This window comes from Spinacia oleracea, chromosome 5 (assembly GCF_020520425.1).
Source record: "Spinacia oleracea cultivar Varoflay chromosome 5, BTI_SOV_V1, whole genome shotgun sequence".
NCBI lineage: Eukaryota > Viridiplantae > Streptophyta > Magnoliopsida > Caryophyllales > Amaranthaceae > Spinacia > Spinacia oleracea.
The window spans coordinates 14,593,624-14,604,222 of record NC_079491.1 but is presented as its reverse complement, the minus strand read 5'-3'; the positions used below and the strand labels follow the sequence as shown (position 1 = coordinate 14,604,222).

The 10,599-nt window shown below is 37.8% G+C and overlaps 1 protein-coding gene across 1 annotated transcript; it reads right to left on the bottom strand.

The window, feature by feature from the left end:
- Positions 1-143: 143 nt before the first annotated feature.
- Positions 144-9,155, bottom strand: LOC110789493 (uncharacterized). Its single transcript, XM_021994170.2, has 5 exons — positions 8,791-9,155; positions 6,964-8,683; positions 6,679-6,871; positions 505-811; positions 144-401 (listed from the first exon to the last, which is right to left on the bottom strand). The coding sequence occupies exons 2-4, from the start codon at positions 8,568-8,570 to the stop codon at positions 665-667; spliced, it is 1,947 nt and encodes a 648-aa protein (XP_021849862.1). The 5' UTR covers positions 8,571-8,683; positions 8,791-9,155; the 3' UTR covers positions 144-401; positions 505-664.
- Positions 9,156-10,599: the final 1,444 nt, after the last annotated feature.

Below are 10,599 nucleotides of genomic sequence, written 5' to 3'. Positions count from 1 at the left end.
TGAAATCATTTTGAAATGGGATTGAGCACAGGTATTTCTGTACTCTGACATTTAAATTTCTATTTTTCCCCCTTAATGGCATCCTAGGATGTTTGGCCCTCCATATTTAATGAATTATGAAGTGGGACAGTAAAATACTCCGATCAGATGAATCATGCTTGTATGAAACAAAAATATATTTCGTATAACTAAAGGGGGTAATAAAACAAGAGAATGATGTATACACATTGATTACAAGTATGGGCTGTTGCTCATTAAATCTGCGACGAAAATGGCCAAAAATCTTCCTTAAATAAGTCATATAACCCTCCTGCCACCATTTACAGGTGTGGTAAGTTCGTGCTTCTTGAACCCTTAATCATCATCCAAACATCAATCTTCTCAGTCAAGATACATGCAAGCTGGAGAAACAGAAATTCATCAGCACAGAGTAACTTCTTTCTGATGATCAATTAATTATTCAGTACAGAGTAACTTCTTTCTGATAATCTAATCAAGCCTCACCTTGAACACCAGCCATAAGTCTACTTGTTCTGTGACGGATGAATAAAAAAATAAACATGTATCTGCACAAGAGAACTTCTCCAACATAATTCAATAGATAATAGTGCACCGCCCATTCTAGCTCAAGAACATCTTCCAAAATTGTAAGGAGAAAACATTCCTAAGTTCCCTGTACAAGAGCTGCTCGCTCGGGATTCATAAGTAGCAGCTGTTGCATGTCCTTTGGCAGAACATTAAATACTGCCTGCAGATCTTCCTGCAGCTTCTGGCAACTTTTCATAGAGTCCTGTCGACTTGTTCCATATTTCTGCAGCCGAATTCAAAAGTTTGATTATGAAGTTTACACCATACAGAAATATAAGGTCTATGTTGATTTACCATGTGTTGAATCCATCAACGCAATAATGGTACATAAATTCATAATAAACAACAAAACGCATAGGTTTCACCAACTCACTGCCAGACTAATTACCAGAGGTCACAATGATTGAATGCAAATAATTACTGAAAACTACTCCCTCCGTCTCTTTTTGTTTTTTACGTATTCCATTTTGGGTGTTTCATTTTGTTCTTTACATTTCTTTTTATATTGTCACATAATGCATTAATATTCTAACAAAATTTGTGCCCAAATATTATGTTAACCAATTAAATCCATTGGACATTAAATATTTCTCATTTTCCCAATGTCAGATTTTTGATAAGAGTGAAAACATTATAAATAAACGTAATTTTTCTTGTTTAAATAAAAAAAAAATAGAGGAATCTCAATGCACATTAAATAGTCGTTTAATCGCGTGAAAAACATCAAACGTAAAAAACAAAAAGAGACGGAGGGAGTAATTATTAGACACCAAATTGATAACCGAGGAGGGAGTAAAAGTAATAAAGTGGTAATTCACAACTTTATGGGTTTGGTAAGGGGAAAAGGAATTTTACACGTTTAGATTCCTACATTTTTAAGCCAAAGGGAAGATGGGGTTTTAAAATGTGGGATAAGGCAGGGTCGTTTCATTCCCCCTTATGATAACATGTCAAACAAAGCGAATAAACCAAATCAAAATCCGATTTCCCACAGCAAAATTACTTCTAGCTACTTCCTGCTTCAGGCTCCCATTACTTCATTAACACATAATAAAGAGCCTTCAGAGCATATATAATGCATGGTACCAACTCTAGTGTTATATAATCTCTTTCCAATTTATTACTGGTCCCATATTTATTCCCATTTCTTATTCTTCCCCAAACATGTGCCTGCACAATTTGCAGAACTCTCCACAAACTACAACCCGAAACATGTGAATTGGTATGCCAGTGGTCCACTTTTGGACTAATTAAAAATTGTTGGTATCGAATTGCATCCACATACCATTCTCCCAAAATTATGTCTCAGCCAGTAGATTGGCAATAGTTGTTGCTCCCATATTCATAATGTCCTACTTTAAATTCAGACACTTAATAATAGCGCCCACATTTCTTCAAGTTCATTACTTTCTGATCCATGATGGAGACCCTCGCATACTAATCAGATCTTAAAGCCAGTTCAGATTTGAACATTCAACCACAAACATTAAAGTTTCAGAGGAAAGGGGTAATCTGAAACCAAAATCTCACACACAGTAATCTCATTTAAGATCAAAGAGGAAAATTTTAACAAAGTAAAGTTTTACAAAAATCCTAAGAGAGAAAATTTATAAGCTTCCTTCATCCCCAAATAAATCATACAACTCATACGACCTAGCCGCCCTCTCCTCTCCTCTCTCCAAAATTCTCTTTCTAGGTTTTCTTTTTCCTTGGTTGTTTACGCCGAATATAGTTTAATTTCTTTGGAAATATACTGTTTCCGACCGTTTTCCTTAGTTTTAGGGTTATTTGTTTCATTTCAATGGTTTTCTTCGTCTTGTTCTCTCCATCTGTGAGTTTTTTACCCATTTTTGTGGGTTCGTAATTCTAATATTTGGTATGAGTGTTCTATTAGCAGGTTGATAATATTGGGAGAGAGATGGGTATTCAAATGGGTTTAGTCTTTGATTCAAACAATTACAACGCAAAATCAGATTTGGAAGACCTCCACTTGGAAGGATGTGAAAACATTGAAGAACACTGCTCGTAGCAAGCTTGAAGCAGTGGAATTGAAGTTCGATGGAATTGGAGTTATCCTCTAGGCGAAGTGAAAAGTAAGGCTAGGGAAGATGGTTTCAATTCTCATTTGTGTTACGCAATAATATAGTGTAAAGCAATTTAGTTGCTTATTAGACAAAATAAAGTAAGCCTATCCAGATACTCCAAACTAATGCTCGGTTAGCCGTAAACAGTTGGCAACATGATGGAAGTATATGCAATGATTGCATCAAATTGAGATCCCTCACATTTAAGGTGGACAAGTCAGATTTGATGATAGAAGAAATTAAAATTCTGAGAATGACAGTTTTTCCCTGTTGTTTCCACTATCAGAATCTACTCTCACCGTGCTTGTTCCTGGATGCTCTATCAAAATCCATCGCTATTCTGTTCCACAATACTCGCAACAGTTGACCGGGTAGTTTTAGGAGGAGAGTTGAATGTTCAAGGAAATGAATAACTAAGTTGCAAGTGGATGAGTGGGGGTTCTTTTATTGTTTCACAAGGACATTGGGTCATTTACTTTTGTTGGTTTGAAGGGGGTGTTTGAGGGATATTTTAATCTTTTTTTTTTATTATTGTTGCACAACTTACTAAATATTTGTGGGGACCATTGGAGAGGGAGAAATAATAAAATAAGTGTGGTCCCTTACCAAAAATAAAAGTGTTGCAAGTATTCAGGAACGGCTGAAAAAGGCAAGTGTTGCGAGTATTCTGGAACGGCTGAAAAACTAAACTTGTAACACAACCAAAAGATGCTGAAATAACGTTTTAATAGACAGTGAAAGTTGTTTCACCAGAATATGTTTAAATAACAAATCAGTGTGTCTGCCCCAAAGAACCATACATCAAGGAAAATCTTTCTTCTTTTCCAATCTACATAAGCATTTTTTTGGCAGAACAAGGTCGCACTCACAAGATTAATGACAAATGTCAAAGACAACTGAAATGCCGAAGAGTACAAAATGATAAACAAGTCCTCCCTACGACATAAAGTATGAAAGCTTGCGTGGGTAAAAAATCCTTTTCTAATTAACATCCTCTGCTGCCAATGTATGATGACTTGCCTTCAAGTTTTCATTAGCAGGGAAGATCACAGGGAAATTTTGTAATAGATTGCATAAACAGAAGAAAAAAGTTAAGGAAGAAGTAGATAATTTTGGGGGGAAACTTGATAGTTGATTGTAATTTGATCCCATTAAATCACCAAATGATCGCTACAATCCCAGACCTTTGCGTAGCAGGACACTCCCTAAACAAAGCAAAATAGAACTCTCACCTATATTTATCATACCCCTCTCTAATTGAACTCATCTGTATACAACTCCCTAGTTGCCTTCCTACCCCAAGCTAAGAATGACTTGCTTATTTGTATCACCTAAAATGACCTTTCCAGCTTCCCCTATACTTGATCCATTACAAATTTATAGATACAAATATGTATCACGCATTCACACTAAGGCACAACTAAAGAAAGTCTATTCTTCAACTTTGTAGTAAAGGAGCCTCCAGACAATTATCAAGCCTACTCGTCGTACTGACCAGATTAAAAGGGGGGGAAATTCTTAATTTAGGCCCATTGAGAAAATAGAAATCATATTAGGAAAGCATATTTAAGAAAACCATTTTAAATATCAAGCCCTCTGAATTAGTTTGGCCCTATATTTTGGTGTCTATTAGTGGATTAATACAGTTATATCCCTACTAATTTAGCGCTTGATCTAGCACAAAACTGAAAGAATAGGAACGCACGGTCTCTTAGAGTCCTTTTAGAGTTTCTCCTCCTCTTTACCATCACAAAATATTTAGACTAGCATCCTTGCCTAATCCCTAATCCATAACATATATTCTAAAATGATGTATACATATATAACTAAACTTTGTAACACAGTTTACAAAAAATATCTTAAATTTAACAGTATCTACACACATGCCACGACAAAGCTAAAATGGAAGAAATAAGATTCTCGGGCAATAAAACAAAAAAAAAAACAAAAAACAGCACATCAAAAAAGTAAGAAGTCAATATTGGCTGATTGGATCCAATACCTGGCTGCAGAAGCAAAGCTATCTTATTAATTTGGGAACTTAAACACCAACTATTATACTTCGTATAATGTATTTCAATGAAAGAAGAAGAATTTCCTAAACCGCACAAAATGAAGATAGTGTCATTGGCATAATGAGGATCAGATACATAAAGTAATTCATTTTCTAGGGTCCCAGTTGAGACAATAATGTTAGCCAGAGCTAACAAAATGAGGACAGATGATTTATAGCCTCATTCTCCTAGATCAGAACACCAATCTCTTGAAGATCCATCAATAAGAACAGAAAGAGAAGCAGCAGAAAAACCTCTAATCAGTCTTCTCAATTATGCCAAAACCCTTTCCCTTAAAAACCTAAGCACACGACTGCTGGTGAAGCAGAGAATCAGGTGAAGAAGCAAAAATCTAACATTAACAACATAACCTCTGTTGGGAGTTTGGGACACTGGTCACGATGACAAAATTCATGCTCCTCCAGGTCATTCCAATCCATAAAAGCTCGGTAAGGGGAAATAAAAAGAGTTGAAAAAACGAAAAGATAAAACTAAAAGTCACAAGATCTTCTCTAATATGCTCCCATTATTCCTATAAGAATATCATAGTGAAACACCTTTGACAAAACCTCTTTTCAAATGGTCTCCTTATAGTTCAAACACTCTTGATGCTGAATAGTTATAGGACCTAATCACCTCTATCCAAAATCTCAGACTCCAATCTTTCAAAGAGGAAAATAACATAGTCCACCGAAGGAGCACTTATATAGATTGGTGTAATCTCCTGAACATTTCATCCTCGTCAATAATTTTACATGACTATTCTAATATAGGCAAAGATTGACGTTAGGTGTTTAAAGCATGGACCTCTGAGGGAAGCAACATCCTCGGGCAATCATCTCAATATACGAAATTTTCTAGGGGCCGAGAGCCTGGGAGTAGAGTGGCTACCTCAAAGCTTTGCTGCTGGATAATAAATTCTCCATCAAGAAAAATATACTCCCTCCGTCCCGGAATACTTGACCTGTTTTCCTTATCGGGTCGTCCCTTAATACTTGACCTGTTTCTAAAAATGGAAATATTCTAACAATATTATATTATTTCTCACCCCACCCCTATTAACCCACCTACCCTATACTCCATACAAAAAATAATTAAAAATTCAACCCCTACTCTACCCCAACCCCACCTCTTAACCCACCTCTCACTAACTACATTAAAATAATACCCCACTATCAACTACTACCTATTAAATTAAATAAGTCAATTCAAGTCCCTTAAACTCTGTGCCGGTCAAACCGGGTCGAGTATTCTGGGACGGAGGGAGTAGATGCTAGAGGCAAAGGGAAAGAGACAAAACACAGAGACTTGATTTGAAAGAATTTTTGGAGTTCCAATTTACATATTGACGCTCGGGATAGCCGACCTCTCCATGTCTTGGCCTTATCAATACTGTTATTTTCAAACAGGAGCCTTCATTGTAGAGCAGGAGCCTCTACACTACATGTCAAACTATCAAGCAATATTTAACTTTTAACTTTTACCTCAAAATGATCAGCTTGTGATTAATCTGACAATTAAATTCATACCCAAGATCCATCCAATTTTTCATTTTGAAGGCTGAGTAAAAATAATGTCTAATCTATATTAAAATCGTACTAGAATAATAAATTTCTAATTTTTTGAAAATAGACATTTTCATATCATCTTTTCTCTCCTAATGAACCCAAATCGAGTATAATTATTGAGCAAATAAAATTGTAGGAAAATTATAGGATGCAAACTGCAAAGGCACACATAATACAAAATATCAACCTGTAAACATACGCTCTGATATTTGCATATGGAAAAAATTCTAACAAAAGGGTTTAGTGAATCTCTATCGTATTAGCACTTTCATAGTTCATAAATTAACTAATTTAACTTTACCTAACCATCAACTTCAAAAAAGTTCTTGATTAGTAACAAGAGTTTAATTTTAGTCAGATTTTAAGAAGGATTTATGAAGTCACCTGCAGCTCCCCAAGAAGATGCCTTTCAATAGCATTGAAGGAGTCCACAACTTCTAATTCAGCCATCTTAGATAAGAACTGTTGGATGTCAGTCTTCAGTCTTGCTTGTTTCCATAACCTGTGCTGCTCTTGTTCAGCAACTGCACGTCTTCTAGTAAACCATGGCATAAAATTCTCCCCCTTGAGAAAACGCCTATTTGTATAACCACAAAGTCAGTGTCAACAAGTGTTGTAATAAAACGGCCAAGTCAAAAGTTAACTTTAACATACACTTGCACTTCTCACCTGTATAAATCAAGCCAGTTTGATCTCATCCTCTTTGATAAAAATTTCCCTGGACCTCTTGCTGCTAAAGTATAAAGGAATTCTTCTGCATTAAATGGAGGAAGAGGTGGTGGATCAACAAATGGTGAAGTCCCTTCAGACGGGGTATTGATCTTGAAATAAGGGCCAAAAGGAGACAAAAAGTTGGTGGTCAGCTCCAAAAAATGGCGACGTAGAATCTCGTTGTTCACAACAGACATAGATTCCTCAACCCTTGTTAACGCCCCTGCATCAACCAGCCTGTTCAAGATAGATGTATCAGGCTTGGTAGTTGCTCCATAACTGGTCCAAACAGCTTCTTTGTGATCTGTCATCAGACAAAGAGGACCCTCCCTCCTTAACTTGACTGCATTTAACAAGCTTGAGGGAGAAAATTTCCTCAAGGAGAGCTGTTGAACACCCAATCCTTCTAAGCGACCAGTTGGTCTACCAGAAGAGGACCCAGAAGCAATGTTAGCACGGCTTGAATTAGCAACAGGACTTCCAACAGACACAATGTGAGGAAATTTGCGCAACGCTTTCAAGAAAAAGAGGTTTGTTACACCAAGTATCATTGGAGGAAAAGAACCACCATCTTGAAGTGAGTTCAACTGCGCAAATTCTGGATCGTGAATGGTGAAATAAGGCCTGAAGTCAATACTACAAAGTAGTGGAGCAACTAAACTCACAAGGCCTGCAACAGCCTCACAACACTGAGGAGGAGTTGGGGCAATGATAAGGATGGGCTCGCCAACAAGTACTAACTCCCACAGAATCCAAAGCTGCAAGAGAATTCCACGAAAAATTCCAAAAAGGTCTGCTTCATGGAATAGACCTAACGGGATTGACTGATTTGTTGCAAGCAAAGGAACCATAAGAGTGGCAGACTCTTCAAGCATCATTCTCTCATCCAAAGGCAAACTTTGAACAGGAGGCAGGTTCACCTTCAGGGTAGCATTACCAATGGGAAGTTCCATTAGCTTCCCTGGAACAGGAGGCGGCCATAATGACACATAAGCAGCAACATGTTCAAGGGCTTTCTTTCCTATGTCAAAGAACAATGGACCCATAATTTGTAACAAAGGCCTGAACACACTAGAAAATGGACTATGAGACAAGATAACCACCGACTTTTGTTCCCCACCTCGCTTAAGCCTCTCATCATGCCTTTGCCTATTGAAGACAAAGCCGTACAAGAACCGTGAACCTTCATCACTAGATTGTTTGCTCAAAACCTGCCAATTTGTGGCAGACTTCTGAGGAGTATCTCTCTCTATCTCAACTATCTCAGAAGTAAGTACATTGGCTGCATCAACAAATCCACGCCTTCGGATCCTAAAGAAGAATATGCAATCATGGATACTGGAACGATTATGGTTCTGGGATACAGAATCTGGGAACGAACTAAAAGCTGTCCCAAGTTCCTCATCTTCTGATAAACAACCTGGCGGGAAACATTCCTCTACCACCTGACCTTGCTCAAGATCAAACCTAATAACATAAAAGGCCACAATCCATCGGTGCAACGAATCATTATCGACCTCCGGACTCGGTTCCGACTTTAATGAAAATGATGGGGAACGGCTCATTTCCCACAAACTTGAGACAAATTATCATCCAACAAAACATCATAATGGCAACATTTCACCCAAAAAAATGCTACTTGATTACACTCAATAGTTCAGTGGTTCTCAAAATTGATCTACAGCAGAGAAACACACAGCAAATCAACATTTTTGTTCAGCTAAAACCTATTTCATATGGAATTAATTCTCACATTATTCAAATTTAATATAATTTAGAGCTTACCTCAACTTCAATTAATTGGAACACCGAGAAAAAAATTGAGTCGTCTTCCTCTGAATTCAGCCGAAAACCAGACGAGAATTTCACTTTATTGTGGAGTAATTTAGAGATTTCTTTTATCAGATCTAGCAAGGGGATCAATCGAAAACCCCTAAATTGAAATTTTGAGGGATCAAATACTGAGAAGATAAAGGGAAGTTAGGGTTACTAATTGCCGAAGAGAGTTGATTGAAACAATGGATTATTTGTGGCGGTGCCGGTGGCCGGAGAGCTAGTAGAGCAGAGGCTTGTGCTAGACTGCTGGTGGTATGTGGATTTAATTGAATAGAATGCACAGTATATGCTTCGTAATTTCGTACTCCGGTGTTTTTCCAAATTTATTTTCGCCTCATTTTTCCGTATTTTAAATTAATAACATACGAGTACGACTGTACGAGTAACCGATAACAAATGTGTATCGTTATTCGATGTACGTTCGCATACGCTAAAATCGCTCGTAAAGTTTAATGTGAAAGTATGATGTTACCCTTATAAAAGAGAACTCCACTTCTTTCACTTTTTACCTTAAGTTTTCAATCTCAATTTTTCGGCAACCTCCACACAAATTCCGGCAACCCCACTCCAATTTTCCGGCGAGTATCTTGGGCACTACGTAGGAGCTCCTTGCTGACCACCACCACCCGCACCCTGCTGACCACCACTTAGCTCGAGCTCCCTGTTGTCCACCACCACCTCACCGGCTTGAGATGACCACCACCACCTCACCGGCTTGAGATGACCACCACCACGGCACCACCTCACCTGCATCATGGACGACTTCACTCCTTCAACTTCATAGTCGTCGGCCATGATGGACGCAACGTCGCTGGAGGTTTGAATTTCTTTTTTTAAATTTTTTGGGCCGCCCAGAGATGACGGCCCGAATCATGTACGGGCCACCCAAAGATGGCGGCCGGAACCATGTCACGGCCGCCATCTCTGCGCGGCACATACATGGTTCGGGCCGCTCAGAGATGGCGGCCCAAACCATGTATGGGTCGCCCAGAGATGCCGGCCGTGACATTATTCCGACCGCCATCTTTGGGCGGCCCATACATGATTTGGGCCGCCATCTCTGAGCGACCCAAAAAATTTGAATTTTTTTTTGTATTTTGTTTCTAATTTCAGACTTTTAAGATAATTAAAAAATAAAATTGTTATAATTTTTTTGTTATTTATTAATGTCGATTAAAAAAAATGCCTTTATAATTTTTTTTATATAATGCCTTTATGAAATATTTTTAATTTTTAAGCATATATTTGTTTATTTAATGTTATCAAATGATATAGAGTAAATAAGTTCAAAACACATATTTGTTCTTATCGTCGAGTTAAAAAATAAGTTATGAACTACGTTGTAATAAGTTTGAAACACAATTTTTAATAAAGATGACTTATCCACATTCTAAGTCTACATGAATTTTTAAGTAACGATTCATACCTTCACTTCTCTGCATAGATGACATTCCAGCCCAAAATGTGCCTCTGTTGTAAGCTGGTTCCCACTGCCGACGGTTATCGTATGCATCCTGCATCCAAACCTTACATCGTTGATTATATTTGTCCATCGCAAGACACCAAGCCTCATCAAACTCATCGGGATCGAGCATATCATGGACGACTGTTCTAATGAGTGTATCAATGCTTTTCCAATCAGCAAGCTTGTCGAGGTTCTAGGAGGCATTCTGGAGCATGTACCGCAAACAAAGCCTGTGTGGAACACGGGGGAAAACTTTGCTTATAACTTTACATATTGCCTTGTCTTGGTCGGTT

What these genes read in the sequence shown, in the direction of transcription:
- LOC110789493 (XM_021994170.2), bottom strand. Translation starts at nt 8,570, where the DNA reads ATGAGCCGTTCCCCATCATTTTCATTAAAGTCGGAACCGAGTCCGGAG. An exon ending in AACTGGCTTGATTTATACAG is followed by an intron (nt 6,872 to 6,963) that starts GTGAGAAGTGCA and finishes TTATACAAATAG; the next exon opens with GCGTTTTCTCAAGGGGGAGA. An exon ending in ATCTTCTTGGGGAGCTGCAG is followed by an intron (nt 812 to 6,678) that starts GTGACTTCATAA and finishes ATTCGGCTGCAG; the next exon opens with AAATATGGAACAAGTCGACA.